Here is a 22931-nt window from a genome sequence, read left to right as displayed (position 1 = left end):
ATTTTTCTTTATCAGATATTTACTTGTTTTAATTTAAAAAAAACTAATCAAAGTAATACTTTAAACATTGTGTTTCTTCTTGTGCAATTTAAGCATTTTCATCTTTATTACTCTCGTCACCTATAAAATACATCATTTATCTTCATACATACATGTGCTTATAAATTAACTTTTGAACTCAAGCTCGATATTTAAATTAATCATATAACTATAATATTTCAATTGTAACACCATCGCGGCGTCGCCTCACGGCGCGCCTTGACCACGCGACCTCAAGTTGTTTGCGTGATTCTAATTAATGCACGGCGCGACATCGGGGGTTAAATATCCGCGCGCGGGTTAAACGGTCTCTCCGTTTGCGGTTTTGTGCCGCGCGAGGATCGCGCGGGGAAGCAAGACCGGTCACAATTATCGGCGGTCTTGCCGCTTTATATACCCGGTAAAATTACAGAACCGTGCACCGCCGCGCCGTCGGAGATGCACGTATATACGCGATCCATTCACGCAAAACATACCGGGCGAGACGGACAGACCGCAGGTGTGGCGACCAATGTCAATCCTGACGTAACTGCAGGCGACTCGATCTCGCGCGGCGACGATGATGACTCCGTGTGCAACGTGAATCGGACGGACAGTTTTATGCACCGTCTGCCTCGGCACCTCATCGGCGCATAAACGTTTTCAGTTACGCGACGACAACGGCGGACGGCTAATAAATCCCTGACGATTTATTTCCATGGTAAATCACACTTGTTCCCGTCGCACGCTTCTCGTCACGCCCGTTCGCTTACGTAGATGCAAATTCGCCGGCTATTTTTAAACCCAGTCTCGGGGAGCCTCCGAAGAATTATGCTACGCGGGAATATATTTACCTTGCGGATCTTTCCGAAATTGCGAATCTCAAAAGTCTCTCAATCGTGAAAAAACGCAGTGACCGAGACGCATATTTTTCTTTCCCCGCGTTGCGGACCGCCAGGTTTTGAAGCCAGATTTCAAGAGATACCGTTTTTATATTGTATATATATCTTATTTAAAAGAAGTCTTATATTGAAAATCTAAAGTTATGGAATCGTGTCACAAAGAAACGCAATATCTGCTTCCTCCCTTTTCTCTCTTTTTCACCGATTTTCGCTACCAAGTATTTGCTTCGTCATTTCCGTAACAACTTACGCAATCGTTAAATAAAACCGTACATCAGCTCATTTTTACATTATGATAATTATACACGTTTTTTATGCGCCAAAATTGTGTGTTTTAAAAATGGGAGTGTTTCATCAAATAATGACCGTTACACGATAATCGCGCATATTCTGCACATACGCGAAAAAAATTGTTTGTTCGGAAAAAAAATTTACCTCCATACATCGGGGGAACTCATAAATAATCTTATCACAAATCTTATATATAAAACATTAATTTTAAAATATTTCATGTTTCGTGGAAGTGTACTTAAGAAATCACATTTTCTAATTGCGAAGTTCTGCTTGGGAAAAAAAAATCGTGCGGCGCATTGTCAGGCTTAATGCACGCAGGTCATTAATTTTCTCGCTCAGACTCGAAGTTGCCGATAACACCACTAAATGGTCAAACAGACAACACGATTGCGATGTGATGGTTGCTTATTCACTCCGTATGTGATTGCGTAACTAATTGATAGGTACAGTATCTTGAGAATCCATGTCAAATGTTATCAAAAGTTAACCGATGAAAAAGTTTGAAAGAATCACATACTGACATGACTTATAAAAGCGCTCTCAACTTCTAAATTTTATGCAACTTTTAACATTTCTGATCCCCAACCTCCTTATAAAGTACTTTATTTCTATACTTGCAAGCATTTATTTTATATATATGTTTAACCAAGAAAGAATTTTCTGCGTGAACGACGTGTTACGAAAGCGCTGTCGTAATTTACATTTTCCGTGTTATTTTGCAAGAAATGCGGCAAGTTGTAGGTCTGAACAACAAGAATCCACCTGTCGCTGCATAACTATGACGATTATACAAAGGCCGATTATCCACGCTGGCCGCACATGTTTCAATTATGAGAAAAATATTCGTAAACAGCATAGCAGCGCCGCGGATAATGCGGGATATTTAACGAATGATGATAGACAGTTTTAGGACTGCAGAAACGCATCAGAGGAAGCGAAAAATGTTCATGCGAGTCCGGAAATGTTTTTCTCGGGTTCTTTTGCAACGTCGGGACAAACTAATTGCTATGCTCCAGCAGTGCGCAAAATAATTTCACATAGAACGCTGAAATTGTAATTGCGATCGATTTTTTAAATATTTCAATTTGGTCGTTAGATTTTTTTTAATAATTGAGAAAAACTAAATAATTAAGAAAACATAGAATCCTCTTTGTCCCTTAATGTAATTATTGTTACGATAAATGTATCTTGATTTAACGCATGTTAATTCATTCGCGCGTCGATCGTTATTGTCAACGGTGAAACACGACATTCATTACAACAAAGACCCGTTAAACGGGGATTTTAGCGTAGATCGAGAAATCTTGCGGCAGCCCGGCCACAAGATTTCCGGTGAAAACCGTAATTTCCGGCGAGATAAATTGACCGGACGAACGCGTACTCGCACTCTCGTATAGCATAGCGCGATCTTAAAAACAAGCGTCGTGCACAACAGCCTTGTACTAAAAATCCACCAAACCGTTTGCCTCTCTCGTCCTTGTTTAAATTCTTATCAATGCACGTGCTACATGCGAGCTCGTTACGTTTCGCGAAAACTAATTTTTCAATGTTGGCGCGGCGGCTCTTCCGCAAGAAAGGCAATCTTGTTCTTGCTGATATCGATTATGCGCTTGAACGTTGTACGAGGCATGTCGTGGCGGGGGAAGGGGGGAAACTGATTTAATATCGATCGGAGTAACGTCTTATTGATGATTATCCAATAATTACATGCTCTATTATACCCAGAGTTTTACGGGAGGGAAAGAAATAGCCAGCACTTTTAATATTATTCTATTTTTCACGTAGACGATAAAAATCGACCCAGTTTTAATTACCTTTGTACGTATTTGGAACACTGTAACTCGTTATCACTGGTACCATTATACTTTCTCCCGCGTATGTATTTTTATTAGTAATACTTTCTACTTTGCGCTCAGCTTTCTTGATCCCCGAGATTCTACGAGCGAGAAAAGAAAATCGTGAAAAATTCAACGTCGCAAGTCTTAACGATTGTGTCATCAATTTCTAATTCATATGGACAATCTATTTGCAAAAGAAATGATGTTTTTTATCACTTTAATTAATTCCGATATCCGCAAACGGGTGCTGTTTCGGAATCGTTTGTACGTGTTTGTATCGCCGCTAGTTTCGTTTGTAGTTTTAAAGGGGTGATTGTACGGGAATTTTCAAAATAAGATGAGTCGCATAAAAATATGCAATAAAAATCAGATTTTACGCTAAGAGTTATCTTCGCCGTTCTTAGAGATATTTTATATCCGCAAACGGGTGCTGTTTCTGAATCGTTTGTACGTGTTTGTATCGCCGCTAGTTTCGTTTGTAGTTTTAAAGGGGTGATTGTACGGGAATTTTCAAAATAAGATGAGTCGCATAAAAATATGCAATAAAAATCAGATTTTACGCTAAGAGTTATCTTCGCCGTTCTTAGAGATATTTTAAATCCGCAAACGGGTGCTGTTTCGGAATCGTTTGTACGTGTTTGTATCGCCGCTAGTTTCGTTTGTAGTTTTAAAGGGGTGATTGTACGGGAATTTTCAAAATAAGATGAGTCGCATAAAAATATGCAATAAAAATCAGATTTTACGCTAAGAGTTATCTTCGCCGTTCTTAGAGATATTTTAAATCCGCAAACGGGTGCTGTTTCGGAATCGTTTGTACGTGTTTGTATCGCCGCTAGTTTCGTTTGTAGTTTTAAAGGGGTGATTGTACGGGAATTTTCAAAATAAGATGAGTCGCATAAAAATATGCAATAAAAATCAGATTTTACGCTAAGAGTTATCTTCGCCGTTCTTAGAGATATTTTAATCCGCAAACGGGTGCTGTTTCGGAATCGTTTGTACGTGTTTGTATCGCCGCTAGTTTCGTTTGTAGTTTTAAAGGGGTGATTGTACGGGAATTTTCAAAATAAGATGAGTCGCATAAAATATGCAATAAAATCAGATTTTACGCTAAGAGTTATCTTCGCCGTTCTTAGAGATATTTTAAATCCGCAAACGGGTGCTGTTTCGGAATCGTTTGTACGTGTTTGTATCGCCGCTAGTTTCGTTTGTAGTTTTAAAGGGGTGATTGTACGGAAATTTTCAAAATAAGATGAGTCGCATAAAAATATGCAATAAAAATCAGATTTTACGCTAAGAGTTATCTTCGCCGTTCTTAGAGATATTTTAAATCCGCAAACGGGTGCTGTTTCGGAATCGTTTGTACGTGTTTGTATCGCCGCTAGTTTCGTTTGTAGTTTTAAAGGGGTGATTGTACGGGAATTTTCAAAATAAGATGAGTCGCATAAAAATATGCAATAAAAATCAGATTTTACGCTAAGAGTTATCTTCGCCGTTCTTAGAGATATTTTAAATCCGCAAACGGGTGCTGTTTCGGAATCGTTTGTACGTGTTTGTATCGCCGCTAGTTTCGTTTGTAGTTTTAAAGGGGTGATTGTACGGAAATTTTCAAAATAAGATGAGTCGCATAAAAATATGCAATAAAAATCAGATTTTACGCTAAGAGTTATCTTCGCCGTTCTTAGAGATATTTTATATCCGCAAACGGGTGCTGTTTCGGAATCGTTTGTACGTGTTTGTATCGCCGCTAGTTTCGTTTGTAGTTTTAAAGGGGTGATTGTACGGAAATTTTCAAAATAAGATGAGTCGCATAAAAATATGCAATAAAAATCAGATTTTACGCTAAGAGTTATCTTCGCCGTTCTTAGAGATATTTTATCTGCAGCGAAGTATGCTAATTTATTTACGTCATACTCTAACGCTTATCTTTCTGTCTTTTTGTCTTAATTTTTTTTTTTTAATTGGACTAAGAGAAAACGCACGAGAGAAAGTTTCTTAGTTGATATCTATTTGGGGACGATCCTAATCAAAAACTTTCTCGAAAATCGAGCTTTGATGACGTTTAAAAAATTCATCATATTCACGTACATATAATTCATATTCGAAGGATAACGAGCTGTGCGAGTTTGGTTGAGGTCACATAAATTCCGATCGACTCGAGTGTTTCCGCAATAATTATTTTGCGCATCGTCGATCGAGTCCGGAAGAAAAATATCCGGGGGGAAAAAAAAATAATATCGTCATACCGATGTATAAGCCGCACAGTTTTCGTTTCGCGAGGCCGACAACCCCGTCGCATGCTATGAAAAATCGACTTTGCGTAAAACGATCATCCGTTTTATTGTTTCAGAGACGTATCGTGAACCTCGCCGGCGGGCAGGAGGAACGCGCAGTGGCGGAAGGAAAGGAGATGACACGCGGGGTCGCACGAGAGAACGGAGCCGCGATCTTTTCGCGCGCGCGCAAATAACGATCGAGGAAGAGGTGAGGTGTACAACGGCCTTGGAGGCGGCGAATGACAGCTTCTGACCGATCGACAGTCGTTTACGTAGCGGCCGGCTTAGCACCGACGATTTATTCGAGTTTCGCAATCTCTCTCGATCGCCGACACCGACCGTGATCGGCTATCGAGATCTCGGGGCTCTCGCTTCGCTCGGCCGGAGTAGGAAGAAGCCGAACTCTTCCCCGTAAATATACTCTCGTTCCCCCGAACGAAACACAAAGCGCGACGAAGTGGCGGCACGATGTAGCGCGGCGACCGAGAGGCGCGGACTTTCTTACGTCAAGTACTCGAGACGAGCGCGAAAGATCTACGAGGGATTATTCGCGAGTGAGACAAACGCGAGGATGAAGACGATGGGCGACGTCGTCGCGGATTCGATCGACGAGACCGACGGCACGGTGCAGCCCTCAAGCGCGAGCAAGGAGTTCGGCCAGAGAACCCTCAGGTCCTTGAAGAGAGGACTGGGCCGACTTTGGAGGAGGCACAGAGGCAACGCGTCGATAACCGAATACGATCCCTCCTACAAAGTCGCGTATCTCGGAAACGTGCTGACCGGATGGGCCAAGGGTGAGTGGAACTTGAATAAATTATCTTTAGTTAATCAGAGATTTTACGAATAAGAAAAAGAAAGAGAGAGGGCAAGTGTTACTTTTTTACTGGACATTTTTTGAACATTTACACATTTTAACATTCTCAAAATTAACTTCTTAAATTAAAGTTAATATTTTATATAATATTGATATATAATATTGATTATAGATATTGATTATATAATATTGAATTAGTATAATGAAGTAAAAGATTATGCCTTGTTTCATACGGATTACTGAAATTCTGACCGTTATAATTTGTGTTAACTGTTATATTCTGGAATATTTATATAGACAGTATAAAAGAAAAAAATTTCTCATATTATGGATTGATAGAAAAGATTGCAAGCAAATTGTAAGCTATTGCAGATATCAAAAACATTCGATATCTTTGCCTACGTTGTCATTTTAATATGTATGTACAAATTAGTTATTAATACGGTATAGGATAAATACATACATTTGAAGTAATCAAGTTTTACTCGTGTTGCATGATCGCCAAAGGCAAACACTGCGCATAATTAATCGAACTACAAACGCGCGTATGTATGTAAAAAAATATCCCTCAAGCAGTTATGTTAAACCGAGTCGATTATCATTTAAGATAAATAACGTCTACGAATAAACCGTCCCTTCGTTAATCGCAACAACGTCGCGTGATTAATTGAGCTACGTATATCTCGGATTTGTCGTCCAAGTAATTATATTGAAAGCCGGATTTATCTTAAAGTCTATTTGTTCATATGCAAATCGTGGGCCGCATTATATTTGCAAAAGCGACGTACCGATATTTTATCAGTCACCGAGTCGACGGACTCCGCCGACGTTTCGCCTTCGTTTCGATCGAGTTGTTCCGGCCAATGAAAAAATTGGGTCGGCGCTCATTCCGGTGTATCATCGGTAATTATGCGTCCAGATAAGCGGCAATTAAGAACGATAGATACACGTCGCGCGTATTGCACGCGCCGTATTCTCGATCGTGAGCCAGCAGCCTTGGCGCGTGAATGACCAACCGGAAGTGCGCGATACTTCTTACGATGCTGGATGGATCAGCAAGCAGCAAGGTCGCCATTAATTCTATATTGGCATTCGCGTCGCTCGTGAGTCCCCCCTCTCGTTGTCTCGACGTTGAACTACCCTCTCGCGAACTTCCCTTTCAGCCAGGAGATTCTTCTCGAAGTGACGCAAATTGAACTTTCATCAAGATCAGTCGCAAATTCTTTGACTAATTTGAAGTTGTTGCCCAATTTGACAAATGACGGTATAAGAATGCTAATTCATCTCTTAATCAATAATTTAAAAAAAAATCTGATGTAAAAGATGATGAAATGTGATATTTCTGTGTCGAGTTTCATCGGAAAATAGGTATAATATTTCATAATTATTTGTCTCCATACATATATAAAATGTTGATGCGGCAGAAACGCTTTATTTATAACTTTGTTTACAGTCTTTCTTAAAAGAAATGCAATTCAATAAAAGTTTAGCTGTTAGGTTACTTAATCTTGAAACTTGACACGATAATCCATCGCATAATCCATCTAGAGGCTCTTGCTGAGCGAAAACCGGCTCCAAGTTCGTTGAAGAAATTGCGCCGAGAAAAAGTGCATGAACTTAAAAAAAAAAACGTGACTTTTGTCTTTTTAAAAGTCGCACGTGACTATTTCGGTCATGCGCCCACCTTCCGTTTTATTCCATTGTAAACGCGAAACGAGACACCTTCCGGTTAGGTTTCGTCTTGCCCCGAGGACAAAACGGGGAGAAGAGAAACGAAATGTCGAAACGCGATCGAACGAAACGCGATCCGCGATAGCACGTGGAAAAAGCGTCTCGATGAAATTCCGTTCTGACACCCGTAGCGGTCGCCGTAGCGCGAGGTGAAAAAAAAAGTAGAAGGAATTATGTGGTGCAATGACCGGACATAGGCGTACCACGGCACGGGGCCGGCCGGACTTTCTCTGCATATCTCCGCCGCCGCCGCCGCCGCCGCCTCGACTGGATTGGCGGCCTTAATCGTCACCGGCAGATCGCCATTATTACAGTTTGCGCAAACGCCTATTCGGCGATTAATTAATTCCGTGACTGTCCCTCGGGGTATCCGGGGTATGCGGGGGATATCGTCGTTCGAGACGCGTGTGTTGCGTGCGCGTATATAACGATCGCGCTTCGCGGCCTGTATCGGCGACTGCATTTAAACCGTAACCGGAATCGGCCGATCATATTTCGCGCCAAGCGCGAAAAATAGGAAGAAATGAGATGGACGCGCGTAGCCGACGAAAAACTTTAATTAAAAACACGTTATAAAAAAAAAGACTTAAAAATGTACGGTAGAGAAAATACGATGATACGAGAAGCTAAGATAAGTTTTGAGACTTTCGAAGAATTTTTCGCATGGGGCTCTTTCGCGCCTTTATTCTAGAATTTTTGTTTGAAACCATATTTTTGCTCTAAACCCGTGCGTTCTAAAGCCGAAGATTTACCAGTGAAATTTCCACCGCGGTCTTTTTTAAATAGGAGATACGTGGCCGGTATAGAGATGGCAATTTTATTTAGCGCCAAAATAGTGGCGCGAACACGGACTATAAATAACTTCGGCTCTTTATCACGACAGGTTTAACCGACGTGTTTGTATTTTTGATCACTGCGCGCTGATACATACGTGAGGGGTCTAAAAGCAAAAGTGCGGAGTTTCCGATCGAGAATAACTTAGCCACACCGACGTGACGTGCGTCCTACGCGTGCGTATAATTTATATTTCCTCTTAATAACACATCGTATAAGATTAATTTCATTACTTTTTAAAAATTATCCCTCCTGTTATTATACCGCGGCCGTGTGGCTTTATCGGATTACACTGATTAACGTTCGCAACGTTATGCATAACGAGTGGCAATGAGCGAACTCGACGTAATAATAAAAACATATGTAATTTGTTGTGTTTATGGCTTTATAACGACAATATAAAATATACAGATTTTTTAGATCTGTCTGTAAAAAAGAAAAATATGTTGTATCGGTTTTAGAACCGCGAGTTCATCAAAGACACCTGCAATTACGTAATTCTGAATTTCTTTTTTATTGAAGCAAAGATTTCAAACGTAAATTGGCTTAGGTTTGAAGCCCAGAAAAGATATGAGGAACACGTTAGCCTCGTAGACTAATACATAAAATATCTATTTTTAACTACTTCGAACTACCGTTTCTTTGCCAGTTCTAGTGCGCATTACCGATTTATGCTTATGACTTAGCTTTAGCTCGTGAGATCTATCGTGAGATCTAGCTCCGCGTCGAGGTCGAACGATTCAAAGAGCAAAAAAATTGCAAAAAAGCTCCGTGTATATATGTGTCGTTACCGGTCCTTCATCGAATTCACGTGGCCGTTTCCAGTTTTGCCTCGAACTTGTTCTCGTCGACCTTCGCGTCGCCTTCTGGAAGAATACGCAGTCCTTTTTGTTCTCCGCGCATTTTTTATTAGTTTGCTAGGGAAAAGGTGCAATTCGGGAAAGAAAGCGCCGCATGTGACAATTATCCGTTCTTTGGCACAAGGTACTTATTCGTTGAAAGAAACATCTGAATTTTTCATGAGATATTTTATTATGTGCAGAACTTGAATGTTTTGCATATATTGTAAAATTTTCGTTGAGAATCTTTACAAAGATTTAGCTTTGAGACAAGATTATTCATGGACCAGGTGAACGAAAGAACATAATTTTCATGTTTTTTGCTGATATTTATTTGTTTTTAATCTTTGATTATAAATTTATAAAAAGACTTACAAATAAAATTGGAAAAACGCTCTCAAGATATACAAAGATAAATAAATAGAAGTAACATGTTATTAAAGCGAAAGATATGAAATAATAATTCGTGAACTGAACGTGAACGGAAAAATTTGCGTACTTGGAAATACACAAAAAAATTATTATTTTTCTTATTTGCCTTATCTTAATTATATTGATTGCATATCTTAAGAGCGTTTTTCTAATTATTGTTTGTTACGCAGGCCGAAACAATACGTCTTATCGGTTTCTATTCTTTCAACTCACTATTATTAACCGTTTATTGCGATAAATATTACAACTATACCTCAGTAGTTGAATTGGTACGACAATCCTCCCCCCTACACGGAATGGGGGGAGGTTTCCAGGTTCGAACCCTTTGGCTGAGGTAATATTTTTCGCGATAAATTCTTTACAGTGTTTTAGATGTTTATTAGCATCAATTAATCGGGGAGGGATAAGGGATTTTGATGCTCCAACGAAAACTGTATTTTAAAGTCCGACAAAAAATCAGCGCGCAATTGAGTAAGTTGGAAAAATTCGTGTACTTGAAAATACATGAAAAATCTATTATTTCATATCTCTCGACGCTTTAATAGCGGCGTGTTGTTCTTATTTCTCTTATCTTAATTTTATTGATTGTAAAAAGACTTAATAGAATTTTATGAAATATTATTAAGAAAAATATAGATAGTAGATGTTTTTCCTTCAGTTATTATCTTATTTAAAAATTGCATTCAATAATAAATGACTTATGTCCTCGAAACGTGACAAATGCATTACATGATCATAAAACTATATAAATTTTCTTAATTGTGACAAATGAAAGAAGGAAATATTTATGATTGAAACATCCTTGGCGGCGGCGGCAGGTCGATTGAAATTTTATCATTAATATTTCAACCTTAAATTAACATCGCAAGAAACTCAAGATTTAAAAAATATCGCTAATCGTTTCATTTCCGGTTTCTGTGAAAACGTAATTATGCGAAATTGATCTCGCGAGCGCGAACCGCGAATAAGTACCTATTCTCGTTTTCTTTTTTACAATCGTATAATACGATATTTGCGCGACACACTGAATACCGCGCGTGTAGCTCCATTAAATTCACGCTCACGTTTAGCGATTCAATCGCGATGCTGGGAAACGATAAAAGAGACGCGTCCAGAATATTCCATTCGCCGATAAATTACGCAACCGTGCGTGTCTGATAAGCTGCGAATTATACCAGGGGAAGCCGCGAAACTTAATATTTTTCTACCGACGACTGTATGTACTAGAAACTTTTAAGACATGTTTCGCTTTTCATTAATTACCCACTTGTTCACTTCTGTGAAGGCGCAGCAACCCAGAATCATGATATTATATGTTGATGCGAATGTACGTGAGAAAATTGAAGTTTTCTTTTTTTCGAAAAGCTAGTTTATTTTCTCGGGCGTTCCGATTGGCTCCTTCAACGTAATCTTCACGTATCTCGCGAAGTTGTGAGCGCCGTCTCTAAATGATACGTAAGATCGCAAGAAATAACGTTTCGATCTTCTTGGAACTGATAAAAAGACACATTAACTCGTTATTAATCATGAAATTAAGGAGAATAATTAACGTGAACTACACGTCACTAAAGAATGTGACTACCGAGAAGGCGCCTCGATTAATAATATGCAATGTAATGTAGCAATTCTCTTCTTGCCTCTGATATTTCATTAACTATCAATATATACATATTAATATGCAATAATATTATTATATTGATAGTTAAACGCGCTATTCGCGCGTGTACATTTTTACTGTTTTTATATAACTAAAAATTATTCCATGCAGTGTTTGCGACGATAAATATAGAGATGAATTAACTCGTCTGGAGTACGCGCGTCTCGATTGCTCCTCAGCCTGAAATTGCACTCGAGAAGAAGTAATTTCGTGAAAAACACCGAAAGGAACTGCTCGTAAGAAGTGTGCGCGATAAATGTCGGCGAATGTGTATGAGAAAAACGTGATGTGTGGTCACGTACGACGATGCTTGGAGACTTCGGCCACGTCGCGTCGTGTTTATTGTTATGTTTTTAAGACTTCTTTCGCCGATTTTTTAGAGCGTTACGTATTGTATAATTATGAGGCTAATCCGCGGTTTAAAAAAGATAAGTAATACGTCACGGAATAATCTCGAGATTTTAATTCCCATATTAATGCTAAATCGCCATAAATATTAATTCCTTTTATATGCATCGCCAGTTTTAAGTCGAGCGCGCTGTAAATCGGAGATATACTTCCCTCTCTCCGACGCGCGAAGTGATTAATACGCATTGAAGATGATACATTGGCATACATGACTATTATTCTTCATTATTGCCAATAACGATAAATCGATGCAGATAAGATTTTTTTTTTTTTCAAATGAGTAAGATACTGCAGGATCTACCAAAGCCAGTCAGAACGACTGCCGTTTATAATTTTCTATCAATTTTATAACAGTACATTTTCCGTGATTTTTTATTGCAATATGTAAATGTTCAATTTTTATTCTCTCTCTTTATTACTTTCTAAAAATACATAGTATATTTAGGTAGTAGAAATAGGTATACGTTAGTCATCGACGGTTCTATAATGTTAAAAACGTGGTAACGTTAGCTAATATTTTTAGTATACACTGACACGTATGCCTGACACATATCTTTTTTTACATTACGTATGGTAGTTGAAAAATCACAAAAAGATGGGAAATACCCGAAGGACCTTTTTGATCTCATCTTTCTTTTGCGTAACGCAGATTGGTGTCACAAGTGTAATTTTTTACGTCTCCATTGTTTCAAAGCAGCCAAGTCAGACTCGACTCTTATTTATCATCGTCTTTTATCTCGTCTCGTCTGTTCATTGAAACTCACAGCATGTGTTCTGCATATTTTCAACTTTTGGTATACTGTCTGCACTGTCGCTCTCGAGAATGATTTATAATTAAGTGTGAGTAAATTATGATCGACGCACAAACGTGGCCACGGCAATTATGCCGAAGTGGACGACACACAAAGGCTCTTGTCCGGGGAGTGTCGGGCATCCTCGACAATGACCTCTTCTCGCTTAAAAAATCGCGACCCCGTTACTGCGCCGCATTTACTCTACATTCATATAACGTTATTATATTGTTCATCCGCCGACCGCGTGCGATGCACGCGACATTCGCTCTCGTCATGCGATGCAAACGGCGTTTTCTCGGTGGAAAGTTTCCGCGCGGCGCGGCGCGGCGTTCCGCGGTTTTGCACGCGCGATTTTCTCGAAATGCCCCGCTCGAGCAGGAGCGCGATGCGCGCGATGGCGGCGCAGCTAACGAAGGGAAAATCAACGGGCGGTCGCGGCATTATCTCTAATTGAATAATATCGGACGCTAAAACGCGCCGAGTGTCACAGTCCGGTGGCAATGACGACCCGGTCGTACTACGGTGCACCGGTGCACGGTCCCTCTCTCGCCGTTGCTTCCCGTTCCGCATCGTTCCAGACCGCCTGTTTTTCCGTTCGCAATAATTCGATCGCAATATTCGCGCGACTCGATAGATCACGAAGCTGCAAATAGAGATCTGGTGATCTATTCGAATACGAATTCGAACTTCTATGATTTGAATCCAAATTATTCGAAAATTTCGAATCTAGATGATTAAAATACGAATCATATATATACTTATATTGTTAAATTTATAAAATTAAATTTAAGAGATTTAACCCCCTACTATATCTTTTGGCAATTTAGAAAATATTCGGTGAATAGGAACATCGATTTTCAATGAAAATTTGAATGGTCGTAATCGCTTAATTTTATTATACATTAAATGATTAAATACGTGATGTGGCACGTATATAAATAATTATATATATATACGTATATATATATGTACATATGTGTATACGTACATGTAATAAAGCTGCGTGCACGGCGCGAGTTGAAATTAAAAACTGAATCTGATGCTTTTGTAATTGAGCGGAGCGCAATTTTTCCGTCGGCTCCGCCACTTTACTCTCGCGGAGCCTTTCGTTTGAAAAATTGTTATAACGGAAAAGAATTCCGCGGCACGCCAATGGACGCCACCGGCGGCGTTTCACCTGCGGCAAAAGGATCGCTTTTATCGAATCTCCCCGTGCGCTTTCTCCTGACACGCTCGGAATAAAATGTTGTTCCAACGCGCGTGTAACGTAAGGCTTCCTATACGCAAATTACGCCGACAGTGGCACCATTGTTGTCCGTGGTTTATTTGCATGCGATTTTCGATGGCCTTTTTCCACCCAGTCGAGTCGGCCGGCGCGGTCACAGTTCGATTGCGGCACGGATCTCGATCGGTGGCGGAGCCGTGCATGCTTTCTCTCGACGTTACACTCGTCGAAGTAAGAGACACGGTATTTTTTCCCCGAGGGTATAATCGTGACGACTTAAATGCGAGAAACAGCTTCAGCTGTTTTGACATTTACGCCTTTCGCGTGAAAACGAGATTTCTCGGTGCGAACCGTTTCGGAGGAATCACGTGAGTATCACGAACGATTTTGCGGAATCACGCGTGATGAAACAACAAACGGATCGCATCATCCCCGGAATAATGGACTCAACGTATTCCAGGAAATCGCACGCGATTCTGGATAGACATTCGATCATGTCGCCTTGATTAAATATCGCTGAAGTCGATGTGCCTCTTAGTCATCTGCTTCTGATTAGGTCTTTCTCCATGCACGTGGGATTTAATAAGCACACACGTGTTCAGTTCCACGTCATTTCTTTATCTGCACCAGTCGGTCTCGTGCGAAACGTTGACACAACTCATTCTATTTAAAAATAGTCTTTGGAGCGCTGTTCGTAATAATAGCGGTCGTTTGCTATATTTAGTTTACCGCCGGATTATAAATATATCATAATTAAAAAGATATCTCAAGGAAAGCGTTTGTGAGGCGCAATGACGTTTCTCAGCTGTCTTTGATTTATAGATGTGCCTTCTCTTGCAATCATAGTTATCACTTGCATGCATTTCGCAATTGTTTGATCGTGCACGCTTAATGATCACGGAGATATTAAGAGCTCATAATACATCTTAAGCACTTTATTATTGTATCTTAGATTATTACCTGACAATAATTGTTCATAAACCATGTGTTGCGCTCTTAATTATTTGACAATCATAAATCAATTGCCTTCTTATCGCGGTAACATTTTAACAAATAATTAACGTCTAATAAATATTAACCTTTTGCGGTCCCATGCATATCGAGTTGGACTCTATATAATTGCGGTTAGCCTGTCGCATAATTCTTCAAACATTGGAACCTGTATGTGACTATAATCGACAAACTACATTTTTCTCCATAAAAATTTTTTTATTTCTAGTTTCGATCGCAAATGATTGAATTTACTGTAAATTTTTAGTAATTCTATTCCTTCAGTTCAAAGTAGAATATTTACAAAATATGTGACCACCAAAACCTTTAACGTTAAAGTTAATTAGTTTCTGTTTCCCAGTTTTCTACGTTTTTCATTTTCTGTGTCTCATCAAAAATCTCGTTGTCAAGCCGTCCTGTATATAAAATCAATCGTTACAGGATTGCACGAGCTATTTGCATAATGATCGATCTAAAGTGTCGCTTAAGACGCAGAAAGCTTTTTTGTTGCCCCAGAAAGTCGTCACTTCGCCGGCGATTATCTTTACGATCATCGATCTTCTATCGGCATGGCAATCGAAGATCCGTGACGTTTGTAATCATTTATAGAATTAATTTGTTCGTTTTGTATGCCTAGTGGCGCCAGTCCGACTCGATTTGTAATTATAAAGAACGTTTGTGTGACGTTCGCAAAGATCCGAACGCCACGATGGAATATGCCACGAGCGCGAGGAAAAATCCTGTCTCTCAAGATCAACAACAGATCCAAGCTATATTCATGTCGGAGTTTAATTTGTCACTGCCTCGTGGAATAGAGTACAAACGCAGTATATTTGCAATCGATAAGCAGACACATGTGTTACAACGTATTATTTTTTTTGCGGAGACCACTTTCGAGGTTTGAGCGAAGAATAGCGTTATTTTTTTTTCGCGAACAGCGGCTTACGAGAGAGACTTTAGCGTGCACTTACCTACCTGTCCCAAGTTGCTATCTCTTTCTCTCTTTCCCGGTTTTCCTTTTTCTCGCTCAACCTGCGCCATTCTACCTCTTCTTTCTCTCTCTCTCTCTCTCTCTCTCTCTCTCTCTTTCTTTCTCTCTCTTTCTCGTTGTCCCTTCTCTATTCCGCCTGCCGGCTCGGCTCGCTTTCGAGCTCTAAGTAACAGTACTTGCGTTTCCTGTATCTCTAAATTGGCAACGCGAGCCAAGGCAGCGCGTATAGCGGCGAATCGAACTGTATCGAAAGTCAGGATATGCCCCGGAGTACGTGGAACGGAGGCTATCTCGTACGCATTGCACATGCCGACGTTCGAACGTAACTAGAATGTTGTAACAAAGTATGTACATACGTGGGTATGCGCATGCGAGATCAATCCTAAAGTGACATACTTCGCTGGAGTCGCGCGCGGCATACCTCTCGTCGTGCCGTGCGAGAAGCGGCATTTCTGAGCGTCTGATTATGCGTCAATGTCCATAATGAACCGTAGAAAGTACCGCGCGCGGAGACATCGGCATTAGCGTGACGTTACTTTCGACGTCGTAGCTCACGAACATCATCCGCGAGGAGCTCCCCGCGATGAATTACGGCTTCGTTCCACGAAGAATCGAAATGCTGGACTCCCACTGTTAAATTACACTCAATTTGAGTCAATTTTAATCATTTTTACAGGTCGTCGCTGTTTCTACACAATATGTCGTTAATTTAAGTGAACCGATTAAGTTGAAATAATAAATTTTGATACACATGGTAGTTAAAAATAACAAAAAGTTATTTAACTCAAGGTATCGGTTTAAATTTTATCCTTCAATATTTAACACCATGCCGTCCCAGGAATAAAAAACGTTTCAGCAACGGCTCTAGCTCTAACAAAGTTCTGAAATTAATTGAGACCAACCCCTTTCACGCTTCCCGCAGGTGAAGGCTGCGTCGAGAAGCCCGTGTCGACCCTATGGCGGAACTACGTAACCAGCAGCAGACCCGACGTCTCCATGAGGCTGACAGTGACCAACGGCGGGCTGACCGCGACCACCAAGGACCACGGCCTCACCGAGTACTGGGCTCACCGTGTGACTTATTGCACGGCCCCGGCCTCTCACCCGCGACTGTTCGTCTGGGTGTATCGGCACGAGGGCCGCAGACTGAGGCCCGAATTGAGGTGTCACGCAGCACTGTGCAGCAAGGAGTCTACCGCAAGGAGACTCGCCTCGATCTTGAATACCAGGCTGCAGCAGGCGCTCATGGAATTCCGTCGGGACAAGGTCTCCAGGCAAAACGCCAGGTGAGAGCAGCGGTATCACGCCGCTAAAAGTAAACTGCGACCTAAGCGAGCTGTGGAAAGGCAGCGCTTACTTCAGCGGCGCGTACAAAGAGTTACTCGAGAAATTTAGAGACAAATTAAAAGAATGTAAATTTTATTTATCGACAACAATAGATAAGTAAGTACAAACGGGAGTCACGGATTAGCGGAAATCGTTAACGGACTTTATCTAAGATTGGCAAACAATTAGTGGGAATTGGCAAGTGCTACGGGATTAGCGAGGTATTGTTCGGTATTGTCAGGTATTAGAGTTAGGAGAAAATTATAGGACACACGTTACAAAGTACATTCGCATTTATGTTCGCTGTTTATGCGACGTGCTAGAAAAGATTTGAAATCACTTCTCGTCTTATCTATTTTAATTACTTGAATATCATCTAAATATGCATTATCTTTATGACGTATCTGCTTTGGCTTTAACGGCTCTTGTTAAAACTGGACCGGCCACGATTAATCGCGCGCGGCACAATTTCTCAAACTCGTAGAATTCTCCGAGTTTCCGTTAGGCTCATTTCAATGTCGGGCAGCGGCGCGCACCATCGCGCGCATTCCTCGCATTTTTATCGTCCCACGTTCGGGTTATATCGTCGTTACGTCGGCCATGCAGGTGCTTGCCTCCCCCTTGCCTTAATCGGGAGAAAAGAGAAATTTCCCCATCTTGGGTCTTTGAGAGGTACGCGCAGTTACGCACGCGCTCGCGCATCCACCGTGGAAGTCACGATTCCGGTCACGATTGTAGATCGTTATGTGCGCGATCGAGTCACGATCCAGGACGGGAAGCGATCGGCGATGTGCATTCGGGTCAGTGTTTCCAAGTCGCAGGTCAAACATACCCTGGCACTTCTGCCGGAATTGCGCTAACACGTCTAATTTACTACTTTCTTTATCGCATTGTCATTCAGGAATTTATTTGCTAGAAAAAGTACAAATAGAAAGAGTTGTCAATTTAATGAGTTATACAATTTTTATTATTTAATTAATTAAAATTAAAATTTATTTTTAATTATTTCATAAACTAGAATTTTATATATGATTCTCCAGATATAAAAATTAGCAAGGAGTAGCATCTCGTAAGCAAATCCATAAATTACCACGGGAAAGATAATTAAAAATCTTTTCTCTTTTTCACACGTATTAAATTTTCATTACTTGTTTCATTAAGTCATTAGCACATTCATTAAGTACATTGGCATAATTTGAATTAATTAGCACAGTTTACACGAATCGTTACAGGTTGTCTCTGGCGAGCGCGTTATACGACAACCCGTCGTTGCCGCGTAGGAAGCTCCTCTTGAGCACCGGCGGCCAGAACTACCGGCCGCCCTTGGAGAGGTCGAAGAGCGCGCCTAAGCTGTCGGCGATCGAGGAGGACACGGTGGCCGAGGAGATAGAGCAGAAGAGGCTGCTGGAAGAGCTGCGTTCCTTGGAGAACGTGGCGCGTAGCTGGGAGGACCAGGACAGCTGGAGGATAGCCAGACTGCTGGACGCCCTCAATCGCGAGTCCGACGAAAACGGTAGCATCTCCAGCGGATGCGAAACCGCCAGCACGGCGACCAGCGAGGAGAGAGCCACTTGCCCGGAGGAGCCGCTCCCGCAGAGTTAGTATTCGCAAATTATCGCTTATTATTCATTTACCATTTCGAAACTTAACGCAAAGTTCCGACAAACCCTTTTTTAAACACACCTTTTTCATGATGTAAATGCACTTTTATTGATGCACGGCAGTCTTTAAAATTTTCCTCAATTTTTTGTGTCGCGAGATATCACGCGAGGATGGTTACATAAACGCGGTGAGGTGGAGATAAAGCCTGTTTTTGTATCACCTTGTGATATAATTAAGGTAGATAAACTAGGCGTAATTTATTCTAGCACGGGTTTTTTTTACGCTATTTTAGCGCTACGAACAGATAAGCGAGCTATAATTATTTAACGTCGTTAATCGTCAAGCTTATAAAACGACAAACGTATAACAAATTTTTTATGTCGTTCGTATCTTTCCATAGCGTTTTATTTACTCCCCTTTGGGATATTTTTGTATTTGAGACATTATGTTTCTATTTTTGTGAAGTTTTATTTAGAGGGATATATAACGACAGGGGTTTCGGTATTTGCATAATTATGCCGAAAGGGCAGTTGCTTGACAAGTCGTACCAGTTGGTGCGTGACATATAAAGTTATAATGTCATAATGTTCTTGGTAAGTTGCTTACCTTTGAAATATGTTTTCTAGATCAAAACGATCAGCGGGGGTCGACCAAAAGAGTTATCTTCGTGAAGGACCGAGTCAGCAGGGGGCCAGGGCCGCGAAGGAACTCGGAAGGTTCGGCGCATTTTATGACATGCGCCGGCAGTCCTCGTTTTAATCCTATAGATCCCATGAAGAGGTTTCCCTTGACGAGCGAAGAGGATGAATCGATGGAGGAGGAAGAAGAGGAAATGGAGGACACCACTTCGAACGTGTTCGATTTCGAGGATGTCGAGGATCTCGATGATGTAGTGGATTATCGACCGAGGGGAGAGATGTTGAACAGGATCGAGGATCCGCAGAAGAGAGAGAGGCGAGTGAATGAGAAGTATCCTGGCAGGATAGGTCATGAATTTCTGCAGAACGAGGAGACTTCATTCCTAACTCTGGATTCTCTCGACGAGGAGGCTGACAGCGACGAGAGCGGTTACGTGGAGGCGCCACCAAAGTCTTTACTAGGTCAAGACGACAAGAAGGAGGAGGAAGAGAGCGAACATCCGCGATTAGAGCCATTTACGAATAAAAGAGAGGACAAATCAGAGTCAGTGACAACGTATAGAACTGACGGAAGCGAGAATCAGAGGACGAAACACGAAGATTCTAAAATGGAGCAGGAGGAGAGAAAAGCGGAGAAGAAAGATCCCTTATTGGTGGTCAACGATAATCAAAGGGTCAAGGAGAGGGAACGGGAGAGAGTGGACTTCAAGTATCCCATTTCGGAAACTATCAAAAAGTTAGCTAGCGCGTCATTAAGGAATTCCAAATCTTTCGAAATGACGAGCAACAATTGCTTGAACGTCCTAAATAATTTCAAAACCTCCAAGTCATTCGACAGCGTGAAGAACGACGAGATTACCGTGGATTCGCCGAGTCTTCACCAAAGGAAGCAATTGTTGGCACAGCGCGGTGTCATGGTTTGAAATAGTCCCTTTCGAGTTGAATATTCTTCCGATTCTATATTACGAATTGAACGGAATCAGTGAATAAATATTTATTTGTTATTAAGTTATTACGAACCATAAAAATGCTTATAATTATGTTTCATGAAAATATCGAACCTATAAATAAGAGCGTAAAATTAATATACAAGCTAATATGTGCCTGATTAATAGATTTATTAAATTGTATCGATTCATCAAGCAAAAATAGGATTTTGTTGCAAATATTTATCATGGAGTCATTTTCCTTATTGCTCGTAGCGCTCAATCTATTTAATAGATTAATTCGATGATAAATGCACTGGAGTTATGTCAAAGTCACATTAAACAAATCTATTTAAATAATATCGAAACAACAATTAAGATATTGTTCAAATAATTTGCAAGATTTTGAAGAGTTTTACTTGAATCTTAAGTGCAAGACAAAATATTACCACCGAGTTAAACAAACACTCACAATCAGTCGGAATTCGACTTGAGCGCAATATTCTAAGCCATTCTAAGGGATGTGGTTTTTCTAGATTAGTTTCTTGTGACTTTGCAGAAAAATTAATATTAAAATTAACGATACATTAAGATTTATTAAAAAGTCGTCCAGCTAAATCAAATTTGATATAAAATGAAGCAAATCAGATTATAGTAAAGAAATCACTAATAATTTCCAGATAAACTACTATAACGACAACTTTATTCTTTAATAATACAATTAGAAAGGTGTTATTTTTTTACCGTGCAAAATTTCTAGTCCTTGGCATTATATCTACAAGTTGACAAGGAAAATATATACCCATACTATACATAAATATATAAGGTAGATGTGAAAATCTTGGGATTATTGAATCTTTGATATTCGTATCCATTGCGTATTGCTGAAGTTGAAAAATAAAAACAGTCTAATAGAATACAGTTTAATAGAACGGGCTTTATCAAACAATGCAATCGGTAGAACTGGAATAAAATCAACTCGTACAAGTATAGAAATTGTAGTCTTGTTCAAATACAATGAGCTGGGTAATTTAGCAATATGATTTTTCGTGCTGTTGATATTGAGCTTCTATAAGCAACATTTGAACGTGGAAGTTTTCGAAGATTATTTGCAAAGGGACCGTTCATTGAACCATTTAAGGTGTCGGCAGAGCATCGTGTCTTATTGGTTATGATGTTAATATCGATAAACAAATTTATTAGTAACGAGTCGACGAAGTTAAGTTTGAAATCTTGTGGAATAGAAGATGTCGTAAATCATAGGAAGTATATAATTAAGTAAAATTAAGTGGCCACACGCTTGTAAATATGACTTTTCACTAGGTGGAAATCGACGATACATCATTGCTCGTAATATTATTATTACGAGTGAGAACACAAATGAATATATGTTGTAGAATACGACTTTGGTTCGTATTGCGTCCGCTTATCCGTGAACATTCCAACGCAAATCGTCCTGGGAACGATCGAAGACTACTCTCAAGATACGAATACAATACGTCGTCGTTATTCAAGACATTCGATAATACGTTTGTTCGACTATTAGTCCAGGTTCATCGCTTTAATGCGACGTGTTAAGTTCATTTAAATGTAAACGCAATGCATCCACCTTTCATGCATGCTCCATTGTAAAAACTCGCGGTAATTTGTTAGATCAGGGACAAACGTCGTCGCCTTTCATTTTTTTTCCTACCATAGATTACCGTGAAAAACAATTTAGTGCGTAGTTAATGTACTTCGCTCGACAATACGTGCACGTCCGCGTCATTTTGTCAGTCTGTACGTTATTACGACAAAAAATTAAAATATTCCGTTGCAAACCAATCTTCGGTAATGACACACGTTATCGGTAACGGCGACGCTTACTCGCGTATAATATATAGCTCGCGTCATCGTCAAGACGAATATTTCCGTATCGAGCATGCTTGTCGAGGATTTCGCCGCCGACGCGCAACTCGAGATGCATTTTGTGCCAGATTACGGCTGGAGTCTATTGCGACGATCGTTGTGTACGAAAGAGAGAGAGATAGTACCAATAAAATGAAGGAAAACTCGGAAGGTCGGAGTTTTCTAAATACGTCCCTCCCGCTCCCTGACCTGTGAACCTCGGAGTCGCCTCTCGCATCAACGTGTAAAATTGCATCTGGGGCAGTTCGTGATCAGGACGAGTCAGCCGATAATTACGGATAGCGTGCGCCGATGGCAGAAAACGCAAATCGCGATTTTTAAGGTCGTCTTAGGGGCAGTAGGTCGGACGAATAGAACCGTGCGATCGACGATCCTGATCGATTTTTCGCCATTTATTTATATTACTTTTCGGAATAAAAAAAAATGTGTGCATTACAATTTGTATATATATTTATAAAAATACATATATTTTTAAACATATATACATAAAC

At 40.3% G+C, this 22931-nt stretch overlaps 1 protein-coding gene across 2 annotated transcripts in view; it reads left to right on the top strand.

The window, feature by feature from the left end:
* The window catches only part of LOC139812658 (uncharacterized), a 53508-nt gene extending 30918 nt beyond the window's left edge, over nucleotides 1-22590 (top strand). For both annotated transcript variants that reach the window (XM_071777661.1, XM_071777660.1), the window contains exons 2-5: nucleotides 5400-6119; nucleotides 16963-17326; nucleotides 18599-18963; nucleotides 19595-22590. In XM_071777661.1, the coding sequence (XP_071633762.1) occupies nucleotides 5897-6119; nucleotides 16963-17326; nucleotides 18599-18963; nucleotides 19595-20529 (1887 nt within the window). In that variant the 5' untranslated portion in view covers nucleotides 5400-5896 and the 3' untranslated portion in view covers nucleotides 20530-22590. The remainder of the gene's footprint in view (nucleotides 1-5399; nucleotides 6120-16962; nucleotides 17327-18598; nucleotides 18964-19594) is intronic.
* The last annotated feature ends 341 nt before the right edge of the window (nucleotides 22591-22931 follow it).

This window comes from Temnothorax longispinosus, chromosome 5, assembly GCF_030848805.1.
Source record: "Temnothorax longispinosus isolate EJ_2023e chromosome 5, Tlon_JGU_v1, whole genome shotgun sequence".
Classification (NCBI taxonomy): domain Eukaryota; kingdom Metazoa; phylum Arthropoda; class Insecta; order Hymenoptera; family Formicidae; genus Temnothorax; species Temnothorax longispinosus.
This window is presented reverse-complemented; position numbering and strand designations above follow the sequence as displayed.